The sequence below is a fragment of the Ambystoma mexicanum genome, chromosome 2q, assembly GCF_040938575.1.
Source record: "Ambystoma mexicanum isolate Mex_15411 chromosome 2q, UKY_AmexF1_1, whole genome shotgun sequence".
In the NCBI taxonomy this organism is placed as follows: Eukaryota; Metazoa; Chordata; class Amphibia; order Caudata; family Ambystomatidae; genus Ambystoma; species Ambystoma mexicanum.
In genome coordinates this window covers 909,324,470-909,351,220 of record NC_090924.1, presented here as the reverse complement: position 1 = coordinate 909,351,220, position 26,751 = coordinate 909,324,470, and the positions used below count along the sequence as shown (strand labels likewise).

Sequence of the window (26,751 nt, the reverse complement as noted above, 5' to 3'; positions counted from 1 at the left end):
CTAGCAACACCTAATAGTGGGCCAGTCTCTAACACCCCAAGAATCCTGTAAGGTTTTCTGGCAGGACCAAGTGACTACTCGGATATCAGCATCATGGCTGTATCCTCTGCAGGGAACCTGCATACTGAAAGCAGCCCTAACCTTTAATTGTCTTCAGGGTCAACCACTTATCCCTACTATAGGAGTGGCCCTTCGGAGTGAGGGCACATTCAGTTGTGATTTTTTGGTGCACTGGTGCTCGTCTTGTTGGATTGGATGCTTAAAGACTCCCTCCCACTCCTACTGGGGAGTTTCTTTTTTTTTTTTTACAGCAGAATGAAAGGATATACAAGCAGAAAGTGTGTTCTAGCCTTATTTGGTAGCACTCATGTGACACACAGGATCACTAAACCGTGCCGCGACTGCACTCGGCCAGGCAACACAGTACCAGTATATAACTCTATTCCCCTGTCTTTAATTCGTGCCGGGCTTGCAACATATCCTACGATTTTTCAACAGACCAATAGCAGCAGGTCCTACCCTTTTCTTTTATACCGGGCCACATCTTGCTTCCAAGCTTGGAAGTCCCGAATTACTTATTCTAGAGTTTGTCCCTTGGGAAAATGTAGAAGGCAATCTTAGGTGAAAAACGACCTCAATTTAACTGGGCGACTGGCACACAACGTGAGCCAATCACAGGCTCAGGCACTACATATTATTAACTACATGTTGTTCTTCTAAATTGTTTCACAGAGAGCGAGTTTTATTCCAAACACGTTTAGAATGTGCCGCCTTTTCTGCAATCCCGATCTATGGTCCACCTTAATGGCTCCAAAAGCACCCAAGTTGTCGCAAAGCATTTCTTTTCTCCTTCTACAGGAACCCATCCGACATCTGTGGAATTGTATACTCTTTCCCATCGTTTTATCCTCTCCCTTCTCCTTTTCCCCAGCAGACTAAACTCTCAAAACCCTAAGGGCAGGAGGTACCATACGCCAGGCTCAGACAACTACGGCGGTCATTGGGCAGAGTATAAAAGATGCATAACGTGACCTGAGAGCTGACCACTTTCATTTTATAAGCAGATTTCAGAACTAGCAAAGAGCTGTCATTTCCACCTTTATTTCTTAAAGTGTGTGTGTAACCCCCATGTCATAGAGTGGGCTCAGAATGCTGTTTTCGATTTGACAGACCAGGAAATAGACACCTGGCATTAAGGGTTTAAGCTCTCTGTTCAGTAGGTCTGGTGTGATGTTATGCTAGTTCTTTATTGGGTGGGTGGCTCTGTACTGCAGTGTCGGGCATTTGGCAGCAGGTGGCAGCATGGTATCTCCCAGGAAGCTCTAAGGGAGCAGCTGTATCCTAGGACCTGAATGACTGACATTGGACTGCATCAATGACTGTGAGGACTGCTGACTGCATAGGGAGCTGGGGCTTTCAAGGGCGAGAAGGTGAAAGCCAGTAAGAGGAATCTGAATGTTTTCAGGTGAGTGTTGTTGGATAGACAGCCCCTGACTATTCCCCACACCACCCCTACCTCTTATATCCCTTTACCCATCTGCCCTCCCCAACCCCATATATTTCTATGAGTTTGTTTGGTCAAATGCCGATGGCAAAAAACTCAGCGAAAAAAAACCCTGGTGATGAACGTTGTAGCAAATTCAACTATCAATGATGAGAAGAGGCAAACCTGTAACCAGTGGGGTTCTCTTTCCTCCTTGTGTAGATTTTGTCAAGGTAAATATGTAGAAAAGAAGGGGTAGGGAATCTGTTGTCAGTATGTTAATATTAATCGGAATGCATCACTAGAAGTGTATTCAAAGCCATATTTCAAGTCTGTTGTCCCACAAGCATCAGAGATGAAAACTGACCGAAACCTCTGGTAGCACCTAATCATAACTGGTGATGGTCAGTAGCTAAAACCTCTGAGCTACTTAAGTTGCAAGTTAGGGTGTCCCACAGGCAGCCCAAACTGTAGGATGTAGTATGGAGTCAAAAAGGGTGCCACACAGGCAACCCCCTAAGTTGTGTGTCCAATGTGTTTAAACACTGCATGTCCCCACAGGAACTAGGAGGCGTATCAGAGAAATATGTGGCAAGGATAAGAGGAGAGGCGCAACCCTCTCTTCAGCTCCTGCTTGGTTGCTCCCTAAAAATGCTTCCCTTCTTGGGTGAAAGGTCGCAGGCAGGAAAAACAGTAAAATACTAGTACTAAGTAATTTTACTTTTGTAAAGCATTTTAACACCTATTGGCGGCCTGTACATTTATTTGGTTGTTCTGTTGAGAAGAACTAAAGATAAATAAAAGCAGCACCTACACACCCACTGGTTTCATTATTTGGGTTGGTGCAATTAATGTGTTGGCATGCAGTAATATGCAAGGATCCTATTGCCCAAAACACAATAGGTGGATGCACATGTCATTATAGCACCGCACTGCATACAGCCATTGAGTGTTTGTGCACCTGCCTGGCTCATAGGAAGGGTAATGTGCTTTGGGGCTCCATCTCAGACCCCAATTTCCTGTTAGCACAGTAGCACCAAGGCTTTAAGTCATTACTAGCCTAAGCCATAAGAACTACCTGTATTTTAGATTTCCTCAACATACATCGCAAGATGGAAGTGGCCAGAGAAATTGGCTTATCTAGAACTGGTTATTGCAAAAGCCAATACCAAAAAACACGTAATCCACCTTCTGCAATTGATTCAGAACAGTGGTGAGGCTAATTCTGAAGAGGAAACCGTAGGACCACAGGACCCCGCCATTGACATTCCTATACTGGCTCCTTGTGGAGGAAATAATTGATTTTAAATCCCTTTTAAATGATACAATGGGTATGTATACCTAGGGCGCGGTCCTATTTTCAGTTCCTTCACAAATGTAATAAAAAGTATGACCACCAAGAGATTTAAGATCCTCCATGACAAAAAGGCTCACAAAAATTGGCTATAGAATGACGATTGGCAAGTGCATCACCATGTGGAAACATAATCTGCTCAATATTAGAATGGATTAAAATCAACTCAAAAGCATCCAAAAAATACCCATTTCTTCAAGGAAAACTTTCCTCTGAGACACTACTTGGTATATAGCCCCTCATTGCCACAGCATTTTCCCTTCTGTACAGAAAAGCAAAGAACTTTTGTAAAAGTGTAACTGTAATGTAACTGTGTATAATGCTCTTTTTCTATCTGATGTGTTTTATTTATGTTCAAATGTTAAAGATTTGAAAAGTTGTAACCAAAAAAAAAACGTTCATCTCTATCTCACAATTCAAGTTGTTGTGTCCCTTCCAGTGGATATGAACAGGCTTTTCAAGCCACAAACTAAAGAACTACCACTTGGACTTAACTTCATGCTGGAATAAAGATACCCCAGCACTTCCAATGTCTTGGCATACCCGTAAGCACTTCTCCTCGCCCTTTTCCTGATCTGAATATAGCAAAGACTGCAAATGAGCAGATTTATTTGTAAACTCTGTCCTTTTTTATGCCAATCTGCAAGGCGGTCTGGATTCAGGCTTCACCACTGAGTTGCAGGAGTAAGGATCTCTGCATCCACATGCTTGTGAGTCACTCATTCATAGAGAACTACTTCCCTTTTCTTGTCTGTTTTTGGCCTTATAGAGGTTTTTTGCCTTCTGTCGACTTTCTGTGATGTTCATCCATTTGCTACTTCCTAACCGTGCTCAGAAGCCTTTGGATAGGTGCATTCACTTTATTAGGTGCTGTCAGTGTGATATACTGTAAAGTGTGCATCTGGTACAAGTCCATGGGGGTCTCTGCTGGCATACAGTACCCCATGACTTTGCATTGTACCTCATATTCCTGCCTACTCTGGGTTCTGATCTAAGGTTGGATCTAGGACTTCTCTAGGAGGATCTTTGCTGTCATACAGAATCCTGTGGCACCCATTTCTCTGGCATAGCATTTGTAATAGGATTGATCCCTTTACAATGGGCTATTTTTTCAGTGAGGGGCAGGAAAGGAAACTATATACCACAATTGAGAGTCCCCTAAATGTAGGTCATCAGCTTTTGAAACTATCTCCAATGTTGTGGAATTGATATGGAGGGGAACTTTGCAGCTCCCACCCTGTACCACCTCCAAGTAGCTCACAGATTTGTCTGTAAGGCCCTGGTAGCCCATCATTCCTGTATGAAGATTCCCCTCAGTGCTTTGAGACTGTCAGGCATTTGACTTTCGTCACAAAGCCCTCCCTCTGAGGTATGGGCAAGCTGGTTGTTGGTGCCCACAATATACTAGACTGTTCCTTTACATCAGAGTGTTTAGAATTTTGGTTCACCTTCAACATTGCCCTCAGCAGTAAACTTCCTTACTTCAGGATTCACAACCTCTCCTTCTGAAGAGTTTGGAAGTTAGAATTCACTTCCCCCAAATGCACTGGTCCTTACTGTTGAGATGGATTTCTAAACACTGAACTGATGGGCATAGGTTTAGGAGGCCACCCTCGTCTTAGTGAAACAGGGGAACCTTGTGGACAAGCACGACTAATCTGTGTAGCTTGGCAGGCGGTCAAGACTAAGTCTCGGCAGGGGTGAGGGATCGGCAGCCTACAATGAGCACAGACAGCAACAAACCACAAATAACTCTTAGACAAGTGTATATGAAAAATATCTATACATTTATTGTCAGCCGGACCAAATAGACACAAGTAACTTTAGCAGTGAATAAAACAATGTTCACGCAAATCCTTAAACTATACAGTATATATACATTACATATCTTAGTGCAATTCAGTTACAAGCTACAACCACAACCTGTGAAGAAAAGGGGTGAAGTTTAGTACACAAATGCAATAGGTTATTCTTCAGAGTTCGTTCCCTAATTTATGTGTCCAACCCTAAGAAGAGGGGAGCCTTGTGCTCAACAGTACAGTTGTGTGTAAAAACGCACAATCGCTCAGATGAACAAAAAATAGCAGGTCGTCTTTGATGAAGAATAAGTTCCCACTATTTGAGAAGGCCCTGCCTTGGCAGCAAAGCAGTATTCAAGTGGTGAGAAAAGCTAGGGAGCGCAGGCTAATCCAGCCAAGTCTGAATACCCTAAAGGGATACTCATGCGTGAAAACGATAGGCTGTGCCAGTAGGCCACCGGTAACTTATGCAAATACTCACTGACCCCTGGCACAGTCTGGACCAAACTTCGCCAGTTTAGTCGAGGTCGCTAGTATTTCCGAGTCCTGCAGTTTCACAGCGCTCCGGCTCTCGGCGGCTGCAGTGGAGAACTATTTTCTGTGACAGGAAAGTTGCTTTTTCTCAGTTTCTGAAGGAGGTATGAAGAAACTTCCAGTGCAGCTGGCTTCAGAGCACAAGAGAGCAGAAAAGCAGGGGAACAATAGTGACCGTCACCACCAGGTAGTGATGCGGGAACCAGGGATGTGCACCATGTGACACACACTACTAATTCAGGACCCAGAGGAGCTAGGCCTATTTAAATTTGATGGAATTCATGGCACCATAAAAAAGCAATGTCCCAAGTCTCGAGTCTGCACTCGAGATGGTGGCAGAGCTGTGGGATACCCTGAGGTAGAGCTGGACAGTTCACCCGATGGCCCAGGAACACTTCCAAAGGAGCTCGTTTGGTGAGTACACAGGGAGCAACAAGAGTAATTGTTCCCACTACTCCAAAGGGGCGAAGCGCCTTTCGTAGGCCTTCTTGATCGAAGAAGAAAGCAGGGGTCCAAAGGGGCAGCAGAGAGCAAAGGTTGCCAAAGCCTTACAAAGTGTCTCCGGCGGGATTACAAGTCAGTTTCTTCATGTAGGAGACTTGGCTCCTTCTGTAGTTCGGTGAAAACACAGGTGATCGACCTGGAATGGCTGCAGAGCCCCTTCTCTTATCCAAGATTAGCTTCATGCCAAAATCGAGGACTTCCAATAGAAGATCTTCTCTCGCAGGAATCACAGACGTGGACCAATCACGGCCCATAGTGGTCTGTCATTTGGGCACTCCAGACATCCTGGCACCAGCAGTGTGAATTGGAACTAGACAGTTCCAGCCCTCTACCCCATTCTCTTCATCGTGAGAAGGTAAGAATGTGCAACATGATGGCCCGATTTTGGCACAAACTCCTCCTTCCATCACTGTGATTATGTCAAGGACATATCTGTTCTGCAGGGTCATTAGTCGTATGGACCTCAGCTCTTCCTTGATAGCATTGAATCCCTTTATAGTGGTGCTGATTGGCTGCAAGAGCTCCCATCTGGTAATTTGCAACCATTTGGCATTGGCCATTGTCTGGATCCCCGGCATGAAGATAGTTGTGAATATTGAAGCAGTCCTACTGAACAACCTGTGTTCATATGGAATGGATTCTCTACTGGTTTGATTGAGAAAATCAAGCACTCGTCTTTCTCAAATGGGCATCTACTTTTGGAAATTCTCCAATGTTCAGGTCTCTCTGAGGAATCACTAATGCTGGAACATGGATGTGCACCAAGGAACACGTTCCTCCCCAATCCTTGGGCAGATTCATGTAGGCCCTAGGCCCACAAGCCCAATATCAATCCATCATGATGGCTGTCCCTTCTCCCATTCTGGAAACATCAACTGTAGTTTTGCAACCTTTGTTAACTCCCACATGATTTCTTCCTTCTCTTCGGAAGCACAATGTTGCATTTGCTAATGGGATCACAATCATTGGACCTGATTCATTTTATACCCATGTCAGCAGTTTGGCATGCTTCGCCCATGGCTTCAAACACCCATCCTTTACTCTCTGTCCCTCTTGTACATATTCTGATTTTAGTAGATGAGCTGCACAGGACATCAGTCCTCCGTCCCATCCTTTCTTGGACTTCACTTGTCCATAGACTAAGACTTTAGTTTGTTCTCAACATCCAGGCAATCCAGCTATCTCTGTTATATCAGTGCATTCCATACACTTCATGTCTTTCATGACCACCTCTTCCTGTCCTTCTGCAGGATACACAAGCATCTTACTCTCCCATCCAGGTTGCTTGTCCATCTGTGGAGTGTTGATATAATCGTCCTTAAATGGAAATGAACATTTTGATCTCCATCGCAAAGTAGCCCAACTTCCCTGGAATTGTCCTCTGGTCATGCATGCTGCAAGATGAATGAAGCACCTGGCATCGAGTTCTGCAACTTCTCTAGAAATAAAAGTTTGTGCTGAATTCATGGCATGGGGTATGAGAGCGCAGACATAGCAACTCTCTTGAGATGTTCTTTCTCCCACATTTCCCATGTGCTGATAACGCAAGTTATTACACAAGTATGCTGCATTGTCTAGATAGGTATTTATCCCCTCATTATCGTCCTCTGCACTTCCTATATATTCCAAATTTAAACATTGTATAATATCGATAGTGGGGGGGACTATAAGGGCCTCTGCCTCAGTGGGAGTACTAGTATGATAGAGACTGTAAAAGAGGAGAAATAGAAAGACAGAGTATAATCGTGCAGGCATACATTATACACCAAAACATAGGCAACCACCCTTTGCGCCATCCTGGTATTTGTTGTTAATTCTTTAGAACCATGCCAGCTTCCACATTTCTAATCTTTTATACAGTTTTTCACATTTCTTTATACCTGCAATAGTAGAATTTGTTAAATTATAGAAATGAGAAGCCTTCTAATCACAGGCCCATTTTTAGGATTCTGTAGAAACGTGTGAATATCAAGGTCTCTTCTGACAAGAGCAGGATAAGCTTGAAGTATAAATCCAAAAACGGCAAAGACAGGCCTATGCACATCACTGTATGCACCACAAAATTATTCTGGATATTGATCTAGTTTCCAATTTCTGATCAATAACTGATGTTTAGGCATAACTTTGATGCTTCAGTCTATTTCTAGAGTTCATTTTGGCCTACTAAAACTCTCTGCAAGTCTTTCTACTCCTGCTAAAATATCTATAAGGAGTATCACCTGAGCTTTAGTCCCAAGCTAAATCGGAATCATTCACTGATCGTTGCTTTGTTGTGCTTCTTGGTCTTCTATCGAGTCTGCACACACTGAAATTCCTCTTCTTGTCTTGCTTCTGGATCGGCAACAATGGGAGGGAGGGTCTCACCTTTATAGACTTTCACATCGCCCAGGTGAAGCCAAGCTAGTCTTCCTTGGACCTATGCAGCTGAAGGGGGTCAATGCAAAAGGGGCCATTAAAATATGGCCCATGCCACTTTCTCGTAAAGCTCTTAATGAGCACTAGATCACCAACATACAGCCGATAAAAGTTCAGCTGATCTGGTTGTTGAATTGTCTTTATCTGTGTTCTGAGGCCGACCCACCCACTCCCCGGCGCTTGAGTTGATCTGAAATTAGAGAGATGCTAGAGGTAATACATGTCAAATAGTCATGCAATTAATCGCCTAATGTTTTGGCTACAATCTGGGCATCACTTCTACTCCTAGATGGAGGTGTAAGAGGCGTTTTCATTCGCCGCCCTGTCACTAGTTCATGAGGGGTGAGGTGGTGGTCATATCCTGTCTGATTCCGAAGGACATATAAAGCTAAGGGTAGGCAGTCTAGCCATCCCTTCTTCAAAGTCAATTTAATCTTGGCAATCTTTTCTTTAAGGAGGCCTTTGCGTCTCTCACATATCCTGTTCGCTTGCAGGTGATAAGCAGAAGAAAACATATGTTTAATGTTCAATAAAAGCCCTATTTGTTCAAATACCTCATTAACAAAATGTGGCCCATTGTCGAATCTCAGCACTGCACACACTCCCAATCTTGGGAAAACTTTGCGTACTGAAAACGTCACTGCGCAAGCGGCATCAGGGTTTGTACACAGACTGCCTGGATCCACCTAGAGAAGGTTAACGCTCGATAATGGGGAAAGTTACAAAAAAGAGCATTTTTCTCTTCACTGCATAACCTCTGCAGATGACATCTTGTGCACATATGTCCCTCTCACGACTGGCATCAACTTTGCTCACTACAATGGTCTTGGTGTCCTGGCTCTTCCGCAATGTCTTCCTTTGTTTGCTTCATTGAGAGTCAAAAATTCCTCCACCCAATACTACTAATACCCTCCTGCTGCTGCGGCTGCTTCTTTCTTCCACCTTGGTCTAATGTTCAGCATTTGAAGGGGACTTTTAAGACTCTCAGCCACCCTCAGGTGTGGGTCATCAACCTTAATGGGCTGTATTCTGCTACCTTGCCGTGTGCCACTGCAGCCCTCATCTTCATCCCAGTACTCTGGGAATTCTGGAACTTGAAGTCCCTAACATTAACATCGGTTTTCTCAATGGAATTTGAATCACCAAGTTCTTTTCTCTCCCTATGCATATTCCTGAAAGGACCAACACCTGCTCTGTGAATAGCAGCAGCTCCAGCGTCTGTTTTTCTCCTTCTTCTGCCACTGCCACGTGGAGTCTCTGCTAGCACTCCACCTTCTACTACTCCTAATGGCCTGCACCTGAGGGGGCCTTTTATGCTTCCCAGTCCCACTAAGGTTTGGGTCAGTAGCACTATTAGGTTGCACCCTGCAGTCCTGTGCCCATGAATCCCTCTTCATCCCAGTACTTTGGGCATTGTGGGACTTCCCAATGATCATATTACCTCTTTTATTATGGATATTGTTTTTAAATGTATCTACTTCACTTCTATCATTCATTTCCCCATTTAAAGGAGTTTTAGAAGGGCTCAATGAGTGCTTCTGATTTAGTGGAGAGGTATGTTTATCAGAACTTGAGATTTTAATGTTCTCATATTTGCATTTAGCATTCCGCTGTTGACTAGAAGAGTTTTTATCACCATAAATGTGGTCAACTTTGTGAAGGTGGTTCTTACGCCTGACAAATGATTGATTATGACAGTTTTCACAACTAACAAGATAAATAGCTTTGGGAAAGGAAAACTCACTCTGACAGCAAGTCATTATATATTCTGACATGACTGACATCTCTTCCTCTGAGGAAGATAAATACTGCATCTCTCCTAATGGAGTCCTCCTGTTCCCTTGGGGGCCCTTCTCCTCCCAGGTGATCCTCTCAGCTAATACCAACTCCAGGATCAGGTAATGGCTGCCTTCCCACTGCCACCTGGGTGGAGGCTTTAGATCAGGTTTTTGTGAGGACTCTGCAGGATTCATCACAGCACAGTTAAACTTTGTCAGGACTACGGAGACTCCTCTGTGATTGGTTCTCTCAGAGATTCATCACAGTTTTAAATACCTTTTAAATATGCATCTGTGGGTCACCCTTTCTGCTAATTTGTGTTCCTAGTATTTTGGCAGTATGCTACTATCTGAGTTATGCCTCCTATTCCCCACTCTCATGGTGTTCTGAAGATCCCGGTGTCTGATTCAGGTAACAAGTAGTACATCCGGCTCACAGCATCCTTTTCTGCGTTTCACCATTGTGTTCAGTGCACGGGCCTTTCAGCTTCTTTCTTTTGGATCCCCAACAACATGTCTGGCTCCTCTTTGCAGCTTCCATCTCAGCTCTATGTATTTCCCTGCATTTTCTGCTCACAGCCTGGGTAAGGGAGTCCATCTCCCCTACCTCAGGCCTGGGACTGGCCCCAAAGGAACCAACCACCCACAACCCCCAGACCAGCTGGACTGGAAGGAGAGTTATGCAGCCTGCAAGATGGTAAAACAGGAGATGGGCTTTGCTGTTGTGTTATCTATTTCAGGGATCTGTCCAGTCAGCCCACCCGTCTTGGGAGAGGTCACAAACGGAACTTTTGGATTGGTCTGAGAGTACAGCTCCCCTATTTCTTATCCGGCAACACTCACTACGTGACCCCCAGCTACTGAGACTGCACTGGTTACCTGGCCCCCCTTCTGTTCTCGGGCCCAAGCCCTGCCTGTTGCACAGCTGCACTGCCTCCCTGGCAACCCCTGCACCTGGTGCTGTTTTCTGTATCCCTACAGTACCCCCCACCAGCATTTATGTCTGCACTCACCCTGCACTTGCCACCTGATGGCCATTTTTTATTTATCTCGTTATTTTATTATCTCATGTACCGCACCTTCCCCTACCCTTCCCCCTGCACTTTTTCCCTTTCCCCCCTTCCCTTGTGCTTGAGCGATCTAAATGACACCTGGCCAGATAAGATCGTTGTCTGTCTTCCTTCTGTTCCCCCTCCCTGCCTTGTCGTGCCTTGAAACACTTGTGTATAGGTGCGTTATAAATGCCATATCATATCACTATGGAGGAGAAGCTAGGAGATGGCCCCAGTGGGTGGTATTGGCAGACCACCACTCCCCTTTCTTACCTCATGCCAGAGTGTTAGTTTGTAGTTTGTAGTGCGCCGCAGCCCGTAGGCATCAGGGCGCTGACAAAACGACATGGACGACAGTAAGGGAAACAGGACATATTAATAAATACAGTCAGTCTGTGTGCAGTAGTGTAGTCATATGTAATGCATTTAAACAATGTGATTTTTTTTTTTTATGAATATCAGATAGTTGGGCTCGATTCTAAGGTGGAGCTGGAGTCTGTTCCATTTGGCAGCGGCTCAACTAAGGAATGCTCAACCTAGACAGTTGGCTTTATTTGTGTGTCCAGCTTCGACTAGCCCTTTGTTTTCGGACCTTAATGTCCAACCAGGTACATAAGGGCTGATTTGCTTTTTGAGATGTTCCGGGGCAGTTCCCCGTAAACAGTTATGGGCCAAAGACATTGACTAGAATATAATTCGGTCTTTAATAGAGAGCCAATGGGGGGGCTTTTCTCTCCTTGCTGATGTGTTCTCTTTTCGATGGGTCAGTGATCATCCTTATGCATTGTTCTGCATGATTTGGCACTGTTTCCAGCATTTGTTGCTGGATCCTAGCATTAGGGAGTTCCCGTAATCTAGCCTAGAGAGTATATTGGTTCTAGCAATAATGGAGCTGTTATGCTGACTTTAGTGAGGTGATTTGCCTTAACAATTTTTGATGATATTGGCAGGTCTGTTTAAGGTATGGCACCTGCGCGTCTGCTCCTAGGGAGGCCTGTAAATAGACACCTAGGGTCTTTACTTTGTCTGAGACCTTCACTGGAGTGTTTTTAATTTTAAAGGTTGCATAGGCTGGGTCGAGTTTAGCTCTTGCTTGGGGAGAACCAAAGACCATAAACTCTGTTTTCCCTCCATTGAAGCACATCCAGTTGGACTTCATCCATGCCTCAATGGAGTTATAGATGGAGTCAAGCCTGCTGTTGTCTGTGTTGTGCCAGCCAATCAGTTCCATCACCAATTGTGTGTCATCTGCAAAGTTAGTAAAAAATATTCCCATGTTGGTTAGGAGGGTGCAGAGACAACGCATGTAGATGTTAAAAAGAAGGAGCGAGAAACTGGCTTGTTGTGGCACACCACAGTCCACCAGTTAGGAGGCCGATTAATGGTCACCCATTGGATCCTGGATTGCGCTGATCCTGTTTCCAATAAAGGAGGAGATCCGCTCATTGGCATCCTGAGAGCAATTTCCCAACTTCTCTAGGGCCTCTCTGAGCTTTTGGTGGTCTAACAAATCAAAAGCTGCCGAGAGGTCCAACAAAATCAGTAATGCCGATTTGCCCTTGTACATTATGCTTATACTTAATTACTCATCTACATACATATACAAGATATTATTTTATATACAAGCATACCATCTCACAGAAGGAAGGAAGGCCTTTCCCCCCAGCAGGAAATCACAGAGAAGTGTTAATTACAGGGTAGGAAAGAACCTGGTCTACAGAGGCAAAAGGAACAATTACAAGCTGCAGAGCAGGAAATTCGAAGTGTGAAGACAGTCGTAAATGGCCTCTGCAAGGAACAAACATGGGGGATGACTGCTGGGCTTCCAGGGAGAGACCAAGGGGAGGAGCAAAACAACCATTTGTTGCTTAACATGGACAAAGAACATATTTTAAAAAGACTGATAACTTGTGTAAAATTGTGAAAAATATAAAAAATAACAGAGTTGTTAATGTAATTTCTGGATGCACGGGTGAAGAGGTGCCAGAACTGTGTAACATGTTCTGGACAGCAATGGCAAGAAATGTGGTTTTACACAAAATGTATTTCCGCTAGAAATATGAAACTTTATACACTTATTCCCATGTTAAACACGCACACTTGTTGAAATTTGCTTAAAAATTGGACATTGTGTTCCTAGTGAAAAGGGCAAAATTCTGTGAACCTGTATTGTTAGGAGTATCTTTGCATTGTCTGAAACCTCTCTCCATCCCATCCTATATTTCCTCCAAAACCAGTATTGTTAAAACTATCTTTGCGCTAATCCTTTTCTCATATGAAGAAGGCGAGTTTTCTTAGCAGGCAGTCACCCTGATCAAGTGACTGTGTTTCTGTGTGGTATTCGTTTTGTTCATAGTCATCCTCTAGTGTAAGCAACCCATTTGTTATTTTTATAAGTGCATACCTGTTTTCCATTCTTGCGCCTATCATGAAAAGACAAACCTCTACTAAAACATCTGTAACTCCCTCAGTTTTTGTGATGGAAACGCAATTTCAACTTCTGCTTGTAGCTAACATCCATATCTATCCATCCACCTAAAACATTCCATATCAATGCAATTCTCCTGTTATCGCGAATATCGCGCAGTGAAAAGTTTGCCGCAAATTTTTGTTTTGGGAAATTTTTACACGTGTTAAACAGCTTTTAATTGCTTCCGACTTGAATTTTAAGCTTTCAAATGTTTTCTTGGCATTAAATCATTGCTTGAGTGCAACTATCCAAAGCTACTCCCATAAGAATTTATAACAATTTCAGCAATTTTGACCATATCTGGTGTTTTTGCCCAGTTCATTCTAAAGATAAATTTAAAAGCCATTTTGACAGCTTGACAGTCAATTCCGTTTTCTCTTGTGTTTGAAAGGTGGAAAGTGGGATTGATATTCTGTTAGAATTCTGCCATTCCTGAAACCTGTTCTCTCCTCCTATCTCTTTACGTTACCTATTGGGGGTTGAGGGGTGTGCACGGGGAACCTCTAACCACAGTGCTATCAGATCTAAACCCACCCAAAAGTATTATTTTTTGTGCTGAATAGTTTTGCTCATTACTCACTCCTTGTGTATTAAAGAGATTATTCAGTCTTACATCATCCCATGGGTGATTGTTGTGTACCTATTAAAACATATTGTGATTCGTTTTTAAATACATAAATAAATATTTACCTTTGCAAGCCTTCCTGGTTCAGTGTGACGGGGGAGGGGTTCCAGGAGAAGGGCGTGATATAAGTGGTATATCGTTCAGAATAAAGAACTTTTAGACAAAAATAAATAAGGATTTCAGTTGTGCACTACATGCTAGGCGTGGACTTGGGTGTGTGCCAGATTGAAATCACTTAGTGGCGTTAAGGCAGAGATCATTAGCAACGCACCATGCATGTATTGCATTCAGATAGTCAGGAATGAGAGCGGATGGAGAGGAAGTAGAGGAGGGAAGCTTAAAGGAGAGCTGTGTGTCATCAGCATAGCACTGGAAGGGAGGAGAGAAGGTGCAGATCAAGTGCGTGAGAGGGGCATGGTAAATGTTGATAAAAAACAGGGAGAGGGTAGATCCCGGAGGGACGTCGCAACTAGAGAGTGAGGTAGAGGAGAGAAAAGGGCCCAATTGGACTTGGGAGAGCCGATTCGAAAGGAAAGAGGTTAACTAATCCAGTGCCCGGACTGTGATACCCAGGGTATTTCAGAGCCGATTTATGTGGGTGGAATGATTGACAGTGTCAACGACAAAGGACCGATTGAGGAGGATGAGAACGGAAGGAGTGTTTGAGTTAAGGTTTGAGATCAGGTCATCATGGGTGTTCAGGAGAGCAGTTTCCGTTTACATGATTGTTTGCACTAGGAAGTACAAACTTGGTAGTTCAAACAATTACATTTAATGAAGGAGACTTTGTGCACGGAAGTGCATTCATTTGCTCTCCCCTTTGTGCAATGTGCACAGGAAGAGAGAGAAGATGAGAGATTTGATTGATATCATTTGATAAAGTGGGCAGTGTAGGAATCACGATTACTTCTGTAAACTAATTGCAGAGCCTTGATTAGCAGAGATGTAACCCAGAAAATAATGTAGGGGAATAAAAAAGATCAGCTGCTATGTATACCTGTGATTTGCTTTTGTGTCATGTGCAGTTACCCTAGAAACCACTTACCAGACCACACAGAGCAAATGTTCTTGGACTCAGAGGCAATAACCGACACTTAGACCAATAGTTAGAATATAATCGGCTCTTTACAGGCCCTTTATTCACATAAAATATAAATACACACACCACTCTGTAAATGAATAGGGTTGATTACACATAAACCCACACACATAGGATAAGTAGGGACAGAGGGGTTACATCACTGTTAGTGTAGTTGAAGAAGAAAACCTCATCTCAGCCACGACGTCACTACCCAGTCTAGAGGCAGGTAGGCAGAACGATCACACGCACTAACGGGGTCTAGAGCAGAGCACCCTCCCTCTCAGCGACACTTCATCACCAGGGGTTCCAATTCTGATCTACTACCTGAATACCCCATCTCTTATGGGGAACAGTTCCCCACCCACCGCGAGTTGCCAACTGTCCCGGGCTGGAGGGCAGACGGCAACCATGGGGGCACAGAGTGGAAAATTCCAGTTAATAGTGGAAAAAAACCAGCTTGCTTCCTGCACGCTCGTTCCCAGCAACCCTTATCACTGCACCTGCACAACTATGACTCCCTTCTTGGCACGTCCTTGATTGAACAATGCACCGACTATCCTCCATAATGAGCTCATATGCTTCCAAATATACACATTGCAACTGTGGCAGAACTCATGTCTGCTAAATAAAGCGTAGTCTTCCATTGCAGTAATGAAAGTGAATGTTCAAAATGGCCTTTCACCAGCGCCATGTTTTTCTTAAGCTAATTTTCACACATGCATTACACTATGCCATGTAATAAGTAGCTCACAAATACAAATCTATAATTTAAAATGTGTTCAGCAGGTCTGCCTTTGGTACCTTTCATTTGGGTGCAATAGTAGGCAACATGGTTTAGGATTACAGTGACACTGTATCTTGTTAAGAGTGACAGGTTCCACCACACAAATGTTTTGGTCGGCATTGTTTTGGAGTTGTATGTTATACATGAAATACTAAGTGTATCTTTTTAAAATCTAGCATTTTTTTTATTGCTACCATAAAAACCATGCTGCGCTCAGTAATAGGTCTTCACTCATTTCACATATTTTTCTCTTTCCAACATGAACAGGCAAGCGTCTTTACAAGACAGAACTCGATGCAGGTTGGAAACAGCTTAAATGTCCCCGGCGTGAACAGTGAAAATAGACTTCCAGCTTGGCTCAAATCCTCTGAGGATATGGAAAAATGCTCCAAAGGTGACAGTACACGATTTCCTATACTAATTTTAAAAATAAAAATGTAATTTATTTTCTGTTACCGATTTATTGTCCCTGCCTGCACCCCTGTCAACCTGCTTCAGCACCAGAGCATTCAGCCATTTGGCCCACGTTGTCTGGGGGATCGAGATGCCCATGACATCCCGATCTTCAGATTCCCGCTCGGCTCTCAGGAAAGTCCTCAAGGCATGTGCTACTTCTTCTTCAGGCCGCTTACCTTCAGGTCTGTAAACATACTTGCCTCGAGCATCCTTGACATACTTAAGAAGTTTGGCATTGACTTCCTTAGCCTTACTGAAACCAGCTCATTCAGCAGCATTTATGCCTCACTGACACCTTGCTCCCTGGCAGTTTGAAAACCGTACAGGATAGGGCTGGAAGATATGGTTGCTCTCATTTATCCTGCCACCATAGCTATGTCTGTGATCTCCCCTAAAACCTGTTCTTCTTTTGAGAGCTTGACCTGCAAATGTGTATTAGATTCCAATAGAAGCCTCAGACTCAATACTATCTACAGGCATTCCACAATTATATTTTTTCAAAGAATGGCCACATTGTATTGCTGGCAACCAAGCTGGCCCCATCCTCACCATTTTGATAGGTGACATCATTGTCGGGTTCGACACCCCATGCCCCAGACAACAAACCCACTGTACTGCTTTAGTGCCCTGGCACCCAGTCTGGCTGTTCTCACCTACTCAAACTGATTGTTATACTCTTGAAGTTTTTCTGTCCTACTGTTTTTCCAAACCTCTCTACCACTGATATGCCCTGACCTGACCATTCCCTATTCTCTATGCATATGGTCAGACCAGCTAAGGGTTTGCTCCCAAGTGCCCCACTGAGGCAGAGTTCCTCATCTCAGGCCTAGGAAAATGTTTCCCATGTCTGCCATTGCATCTCCCTTCTTCCCTCCCTGGATGCCCTTGTCATCTGCTCCAGATGCTTGCTGGCCAGCATCTACAGTGCCCTGTTCAGCACTTTGGGTACCCTGGTGCCCATTGTTGTGGGGAATGGGGGGAATAACCTCCAGAGAAATCCAATAGTTGGTTTGACTCCAACCTGGCCAGCTTGAAAAGAAGGAACGGAATACTAGAGGGATGCTGGTGCATATCTAAACCCAGGGATGACAAGCTGGGTTGCCTTTACCGCCGGAAAGGCTACCATAACTGCATAAAATATAAGAGAAATCCCTCTCTCCTACCTCCATAGTCGCATCAGCTCAGCAACTAATGAATTGGCAAATCTTTTCAGAATCTACTTGGAAAGGAGTGCACCAGCTGTAGCTCTGCTACTCCCACGACCACCTAACCCTTGGTATGTGTGTCTACCTTCATCAATACGCTTGAGCTTATCCAGTCCACCATTGCTTTTCAAGCGAGTTATTTACCTCCTCTCCCGCCCCCCCAATGTTGATTGTGACTGGGCCCTCCTCTTTCTTGGTTTCCTTTAATCTGATACTGCCGACAAACATCATTAAGTAAGACTGCCAGAAAAATGAAGGCATCTGAGCATGAGGGTAAAAGAGAAATAAAGTGAAGAAAGGGGATGAATGAACAAATAAATAAATAAATGAATACTCAAATATGTAGTCTAGTCCACACACACCATAGCTGCATCATGTTAGTAAAGCCCTTAAAATCATGTTTCCCTTCTAGCAGACTCTGTGCGTTAGGTGGGGGTTCTTGATGCATCGCTAAAGGTTTGGCTTTGCTCTTGTCAGGGGACTCTAAACGGTATCGGGTAATAGTATCCCCATATATATGGTCGCCGTAAATAATATCGCCGGGAAAACGCTGTGGCGATATTATATGGGTGACCATATATATGGGGACAGGGGCACAAAAAAACGCATGTTCCATGCAATAATGTCACCACAAAAAACAGCCATTTTTCGGTGATATTTTTGCATGGCGAGATTTTTGTGGCAACATTATTACATGGAACCCTCTAAACATACATCAATGACAGGAATGGAAATGTGCTGTTCAGCAAGAATTGGAGCCAAGGATGTTTAATTCCACACGATTGATCATTTGGCAAGTAGTTTCATAACTGGTCTTGTAGTAACATGCTTCGAATTACACATGAAGCCAGTGATACGATATATGCTCAATTTAATTAAGCCAACGACCCTGTGCTCCATCCACCATCAACCACCTCTCTCTCTCTCAAACCCACTCTAAGCTCATTCTCTCATGTCACACACCAACATTCCTTATCACGCGCACACTACATTCTAACACTGCATTCACACCAGAGCGGAGCGCAAGTAATAAACAAAGGAAACTATAACCCCGCCCCCTCCCAACCTAACAATAACGAAAAGCAACGCTTTAAGAACAAAATAATGAACATTTCAATAACACTTGTAAATAATTCTTCAACCTATTGAGAGTCAGATCTTCACCATTACTTCATGAAATAATCTCTTGACCACACCGGTGGGTCTCCTGATTCTTCCTCCCGAGACGCCTATCTCACTGGCGGTGTTATTATCTTCCTGTTCACTAGAACTATTACAATTCTCTCCTCCCCTCAGCACTCTTCATCGCATCCCCATAAAACAATTACCATTGTGCTCTACTTCTTCACCATCCTCAACACCCATACTCACTCCTTGCCATCTCCATCTACTCAATCGATCCAGATTCCATATGGATCCATCTTGAATCCTAATAGCATTTTTGAGAACCTCTTTAACTCCGACAGGCTTGGTGTACTTGGATTCCCCTTTTCTCACCACTCTTCCCTTCTTTATCCTGACAAAATCACCAAGTGCCACCCGTGCTTGCAACGGATGATTAGACCTCATAAATTCCAACTTCCTACCACACTCAACCCGTGATTTCCTCCGATTCACCCATACAGGATTCAACACTGTGTTGGGCTCTCTGCCTCATCAACTCAAACTGAGACTTCCCCAAATCAGCTCTAACAGATGTCCTACCACTCCACAACTTTTCCTCTAAAGCAACAGACATATTGTTTCTAATGGCTTGTTCAACAGCTTCTACAGTCACCCTATTGCACCTTCCCACCAACCCATTGGCCTGTGGAAGATAATTATCTGAAAATCTCCACTCATTACCAACTGACCTGGCATACCTCATTTCATTACTCCTGAACTGCAGGCCATTGTCACTAATGGTCACCTTGGAATAACCCTCCCTTCTAAAAACATGTTGCATGAACCTGATGACCTCACTAGTCCCTACGTTACGTACCATTTTAATCTCAAGCCACCTCGAACAATATTCCTCGATAACAATCAAAAACCTATTTCCCTTGTCCAAATTACCATATGGACCCACAATGTCAAGTCACATTTGTTCCATGGTTGTTCTGTCTTACGTAGAACGATGAGTTTAAATCTCTCCACCTTACAACTTTTGTCAGAATTCTGACAAGCCCAACAAAATCTCAGAAACCTTTCCACCTTAAGATCCACACCAGGCCACCAATATTTGGACCGAACATTTCGTTTGGTGCCTGTGGTTCCTGGATGCCCCTGATGTGCCCTCTCGCTCAGCCCTTCCCTAAGACTCTGGGCGGTATCAACTTGTCTCCCCTCAGCAACAACTCATCCTCAATAGAACACTCATCCTTAACCTCCCAAAACAGAATACATCTCTTGTCTATCAATCTCTTGTTAGGCCCACCTTTTACCATATACTCTTAAGACATTGCACAAAACCTCATTCTCCTGTATCTCCTGAATCAATTTTTCCCCAGGAATCGCCACCAAACCTACTGCAACAACTTCCACTTCTTCAACCTGCCCAACTTCCTGAACACTAAGAGGCAATCTTGAAAGAAAATCAGCAACCAGATTCTTTTTCCCAGGCACATATCTAACTTCAAAGTGATAATCTTGTAACCTTAAACTCAATTTAGCAAGTCTAGGTGTTCCCCTGCACATACCTCGCACAGACAAAACATCTACCAGGGGTTTGTGATTGGTACAAACCATAAACTTATTTCCCCACACATATTTCCTGAAGTAGTTTAATGCCCAAACACAAGCCGAAAATTCCCTTCAATTACAGAGTATTTACTCTCCACTTCAGTCACTGCCCTAGATGCATGGCAGGTGATTATTTCATTCCCATTCTCCACCACTTTGGATAACACTGCTCCCAATCCAACCCCACTTGCATCAACAGTGAGTTTGGTTTGGTTTCCAAACAGAAATCCTCCCAAATAAATGGACTCCCACAAACTATTACTTATTCATTCCACTGGCTTTATGCACTCTTCATCCCATTCAAATTGAACCTCCCTTTTGAGTAACTCCCTCATAGGTTAAATTAGGGTTGCAAAATTCCGCACAAACTTGTTATAAAATTCACAAAGTCCCAAACATGATCTAAGCTCCTTTGTACTTGTGGGATCCGGTGCATTTTGGATGGCTCTCATGGCATCAACCTTGGGTCTATAACCCTTCCCACTGATCACATGGCCTAAATACTCCACTTCATGCTTCTTAAACTTACACTTACTCTTTTCCACCTTCAAACCCTTCTCATTCAATCTCAACACTCCCCTTTTCCAAATACAATAATATCATCCTGATAAACTAATGTCCCCTTTTGTCCCTTCAGCACTTGAGTCATGACCCTTTGGAATACTGCAGCAGCAGATGCTAAACCGAACAGCATACTCTCATAGTGCTACAAGCTGAACGGCGTAATGAAGGCAGTTAAATCTCTGCAATCTTCTGTGAGACTGATCTGATGATACGCATTGGTCAAATCCATCGTGGTAAATACATATGCTCCTTCAATGCAGTTCAACATCTCCGATATTATAGGTAACAGACACTTGTCCACCAATATATTATTATTGAAATCCCTGAGATCTACACAAATTCTCTGATTTCCGTCCTTTACTGCAACAACAATGGGGTTCACCCATTGAGACGACTCAATCCTTTCTATGACTTCTTCCTTCTCAAGTCTAGTCAGTCTTGTTCTACTTTTTCGACCAAGTCGAACAGAATTGGTCTGGCCTTGAAGTGGGCAACCGAATTTGCTCCAGATTTCAAAACTATCTTATGAACATAATTCTTCAACAACCCAAACTCTTGCTGAAACACATCACCAGGTTCCTTTCCAAAACACTTTTCCATATATGGGGGGTCATTACGACCCTGGCGGTAGGTGGTAGAGCTGCCAGCCCCGTTAACCCCCTACCGCCTCATTACGAGGTCTCCTCGCGGGACCAGGCCAGGATGCAAACAACGGGCCTGTTAATGGGCCTGTTATTAACGGGCCCATAGTTTGCATCCTCCCCATTCCCACTGATCCCTCTGGGGGCTCGAATTGGAATGGGGATGTACAGGGTCTGGGTTCCTGGAATGGGGAAATAAAGGGTATTTCCCCATTCCAGGAACCCGGACCCGGTACCCGGAAAGGGGTACCCGGAAAAGGGGTAGCCATGCCGCAAATAGCGGCATGGCTACCCCCAGGGTCGTAATGACCCCCATGGACTGTTGCTCTTCACCAACAGCACCTGCTACTTTTTGCATGGATCCGATCTCATCTTTAACACAATTTGATCTCTCCAGCCAAAGAACATTTACACCTTTCTTTGCGACGTAAACTTTGATATGATATGATAGTTTATTTATATAGCGCCTATACACCATGGGTTTCAAAGAGCTTTCAACGCAAGGCAGGGAACAAGGGAAAATAAAACAACATTCTTACAGGCCATGAACAGTAAGGATGTGAAATTAACTATCATACTCAGCCTGGTGACATTTCAGATAGTGCAAGTGCTAAGACATAGATAAGGAAGGGAGGGGAGAGTGGGAAGGAAATGGAAACAGACAGGCGACTACCGTACTAGGCCGGACGACATTTCTGGTAGAGCCGGAGGAAAACAAGGTGAGGGAGAGGGGTAGAGAAAGGGAGGGGAGGAACAAAACAAGCGACTAACGTACTAGGCCTGACAACATTTCAGATAGTGCTGGAGGGAGGGGGGGAACAGAAAGGGAGTGGGGGAGCGAGAGACGAGGTTGCTATCATGCTAGGTCCAGGGACAATTCTGATAGAGTAAGTGCATAGAAGAAAGTAAGGGCAGGAGGGAGGAGATGGGAAAAGGGAGAGGGGAGGGGAGAGGAGGAGAGAACAAAAAGTAAGCAGTCAAAAGGAGTGGAGAAGCAAGAGGGAAGAGCGAATACAATTGCAGAAGTCAGTAGTAACACATAATGTTGCAAGTCTGGATACTAGATGAAGATGGGAACAGCATGATTCAGGGCCACCATGAGTACAAGATGCAAAAGAAGTCCAGCATGAGAGTTGGGAAAGGGTGATGCACCGTGAATCCATGAAGTCCATAAAAGTAAAATCCAGCATTGGCCACAAGACGTAGATGGTGAAACCAGAATGTATCAGGACAGACTCCTGTGTGCAGGAAGGGGGGGCACAAGGGAACAACAAGGGGGGGCAGAGAGGGTGGGGATGGCCTGTGGGGACAGAGGGTGTAAACACATGTTTGTGTAAGCTTACCTGCCTTATTAGCAGGGGGTCGGACCATGGATCCTCTTGGTCCAAACAGGAATTGCCCTTTTCTTTGACTACCCTTCACTTTGGACGCCCGGGCGAGAGATGCCCTTGATCTCAGAGTTAAGAGCAGGAAAGAAGAGGCAGGGCTAAGAAGGTGGGTAGTGCTTAGGCCAGGTGACCTAGATCCACTTAAACCTGCTCCCGAACTTTGATTACAGCTTGATAACCCTTGGACTGTACAATACTTTTGAACCAGCCCGTGATGTGAATCTTAGAACCCTCGAATCCTCCAGGATTCCTAATTTACGGTGGATGAACCTTTGCTGTCAACTTTGTATCTCAATTTCTCCAATGTGTTGGCTGTAATTATGGTGTATGGGGAGCAACTATCCACCATGACTGATAGCTTCCTATTCTCTATTAAAATGTCACATCTGGGACACTTTAATACTCCATCAGCTGGTTCACAAACCACTACTATATGTTCCTCTTCTGAATCTGTGTTTTCTTGTACACCGACACCTTTTTCTTATTCCAACAGACCACTGCAAAATGCCCTCTTTCTGCAAATTGCACACATCTGATTAATGGTCGGCAAGTTCCTTGAATTGGCATAATGTCCTCCTTTGCCAAACTTAAAGCACTTATGTTTATCTCTGCTCTTACTCTTCAACCAAATTCTATTCATGCCCCTCTTGTTTTCTCAATGATCCTGATCTTTTGACTTATCAAGTTTTCCACTTGCTTCATCAGCCTCTTCTTTATCTCTTTTATTCCTCATGACATTCATGGTGGAATGTTCTCCAGACTCTTGAGCCAGATTGGTTGGACTCTGTTTGAGCTTGTATAACTTCCAACTTCTTATTCTTAATCTTCTTTGAACAGAGGTGCGTGTGTTCAGCCCTCTTTGCAATTGCTAGAGCCTCTGACACTGAGGGGTTACCCACCATCTACAACCTGTCCTGAATCAAGGGGTCTTTGGTGTGGATGATAATCTGATCTCTAATCCGTTCATCCAGTGTGATGCCTGCACCAAAGCGGCAAGTGTGAGCTAGCTTCTTTAAAGCTGATGCATACACCTCTACCGTCTCATCCTCTTTTTGCGACCTAGTGTAGAAGTTGTATCTATTAATTGCAACGTTCACCTCTGGGGCATAATATTTATCCAATTGTCTTAAAGCCTGTTCATATTCATCTACATCACTAGCTTCATCCCCTGTAATTTCTGGCAATTCCCTATATTTGCGCTGGCCTTTAAGCCCGAATGCATGCAATAACAGTAGCTTCTTCTGTGGAGACAATCCATCCTCTTCAATAGTCTTTTTATATAGTTTTTCCAATATTCCCTCCATTCTGGCCACAAAACACTAGGCTGACCAGGATTTTTCAAAAACCGTTCTGGAGGGTGCACTGTTATTCCTTGCATTTTGTACTATATATTCTTAAAGACAATTGCCTCACGAAATTTAGAGCAAAGAAAATTGTTGCCATTTTATTCTAGCACTGTGTTGCTTGTGATAAAATATTCATGTCTTCTTTTTTTTTTCTCCAAAAATAAAAAAATGTACTGTGAAGAAGAAGAACCTCAGGATTAATGCTGATCTCTGTCTAGCCTCTGCCTTTAATATATTCAAAATTGTTGGCACGTTTTCCGACGTTTCTATGGGTCTTTTCTTCTAATCCTTTCCTGATCGTCATAGCTGTGCTTCAATAGTATGACACTTTGTCTGCACCCCAGCGATCACTCAAACTCATAATAACCGCTGCTGCTCTAAATTGTGTAATGCTGCGCCTTACTTGAGCTTCACTTTGCTGCAGGATCAGCCCAGAGGGAGCTTCATACAACACCAGTCTGGTGAGTCTGTGCGGGGGTCCAGTGACGGTCATTGGCCTCGTTGCCAAAATGTAGTAACTTGCTTCGAATTACACACTGAGCCAGTGATGTGATGTATGCTCCATTTAATTATTAAGCCAACGACCCTGCGCTCCCTCCACCATCAACCGCCTCTCTCTCGGGCCCACTCTACACTCATTGCCTCATGTCACACACCAACATTCCTTATCACGTGCACACTCTACATTCTAACACAGCCTTCACACCGGAGTGGAGCCCTTGTAATAAACAAAGGACACTCCAGGTCTCATGTGGTCCAGAGTTCCAGTGGAAGTCATTCTATAGGGGACATATTTTGGAGGAGGTGTTTTACCAGCCGTGGATCTGCAGTACTGTAAAAACTGCAGCACGGAGCACAGCGCAGTCGGCAAGTGGTTTGATAAGTGGTCTCTTCTGGTCTGTTGGGGAGTAAAAGCCTTTGTTCCATAGACCGGGAGAAGCCGCATTGTAAAGCCGAAGATAGGCATCTAAGTGTTGCAAATGTGCCTGCAAGGTAAGCGGCAAGTATGAATCATACCTCTTTGCTAATAAGACTTTGAAATACCTAAAGAACTATTCTTTAAATATGCCGGGAAAAACAGTTAATTGAACAAAGACATGATTTCTTGGACTAACTAGTTTCGCTATGAATAATTCACTGCCCATAAGAGAACCAAAGTAATGGGAGGGGTGCCTATACCCCTAGGCAGAATCACTGGGCAGGAAGTGGTCCTATGACGCTGTAACAGGAAGTACATGCTAAGATCGTACTAAATATAAATGAAAGGATGTATAGTAATGGTGGGATGCATTTGGAGGAAGGCCTAGTGATAGGTTCCAGAATGTTGAAATCGGTCAGATGACTAGTAACCTAAATAGGTGAAGGACTGGAGGGCGGTTTAGGTTGGAGTGGTGCATTCCTGATAGACTTGGGATTCTGTTCCTTGCCTTGCAAGTCAACAAATAAAGCGGTCTGTTGTCATCAACAGAAATTGATGCGTGTGTCTGGTTTCTCCACCGGCAGGTTTTCACTTCCCAGGCCAGAGCCATTAAAGGCAACATTGTCACATTGACCCCTTCTCTGGATGTTGTGAAGAATCCTGTGGATTCCTCACTGAAACCCTGCCTAAAGTCTCTTCCGAGGTGGCCTGGGTAAGACAGACGCTTCCTTATCCTAACCTTGGGGGTGGTCTACTGTGGGAGGATCTCCTGGGTGGAGACAGGCCCAAGGTAGTGTAGAGATCTCATGGGATGAGACACAGTATTTCTCCTCTGATAGGGAGACTCTTGATATTGTGCCAAAAGAGGTTATGGCTTACTGTCATTCATTTTCTCTCAACCTCCTATTAAATCTAAGGAGGTGACCCCTAAGGTTGTAGCAACAAAGCAAACTATACCAAAAGAAAGACTCTTTTTGTTTTCTAAAATTAAATGCCCTTCTCAATTCTAAGGGTATGCTACAAAGGATGGAAGAAACGTGGTCTTGTCATGCCACTTACCTGGGGTGCGGGGGCGCATCTGCAGGTCCCGGCGCTTACTGTCCTGGCGCATCTATCCCCGATACAGGTGGGGGGAACCTTGGTCATCTGCGGCTCAAGCCGCTTCCGGATTTTCCCGTACACGTGGTTTGCGCAGGCGCGGAGGGCTGTGTTTCGCCCTTCGCGCATGCGCCGTCCACAGACCGCTCGGGAAGCTGCAAGCTTGCTTCCCAAGCCTCGTTTTGGGCGCGTCAGCACCCGGGGACAGCGCGGATTGCGTTCCAAGCCTCCCGGGTGCTGCCTGCCCTATATAAAGGGCCAGTTTGCTTGTTTCCTGATCGCGTCCTCGCTTGTGTTACTCTTGAGTGGCACCTTGTCTATATTCCCAGTTCCTTGTCCTTGTCCTTCCCTGTTGTAGGTTCCCTACTTCTGGGAGTTCTTGCCTCATTCCTTCTAGCCAGTAGGTCCTTGGGCCTTCATCCTTCTTGCTCCCTTCCTATCTCCCAACTCCTTCCCTTGTTCTGTCCCAGGGTCCCTAGTCCCTCCTGTCTCCTTGCCTGTTGATTCTGTACTTTGCCTCCTGCCCCTTGCCTG

At 44.3% G+C, this 26,751-nt stretch overlaps 1 protein-coding gene across 3 annotated transcripts in view; it reads left to right on the top strand.

The window, feature by feature from the left end:
* OSBPL3 (oxysterol binding protein like 3) overlaps positions 1 to 26,751 on the top strand; it is a 1,742,686-nt gene that overhangs the window by 1,070,569 nt on the left and 645,366 nt on the right. For all 3 annotated transcript variants that reach the window (XM_069648200.1, XM_069648199.1, XM_069648201.1), the window contains one exon: positions 16,147 to 16,273. In XM_069648200.1, the coding sequence (XP_069504301.1) occupies positions 16,147 to 16,273 (127 nt within the window). The remainder of the gene's footprint in view (positions 1 to 16,146; positions 16,274 to 26,751) is intronic.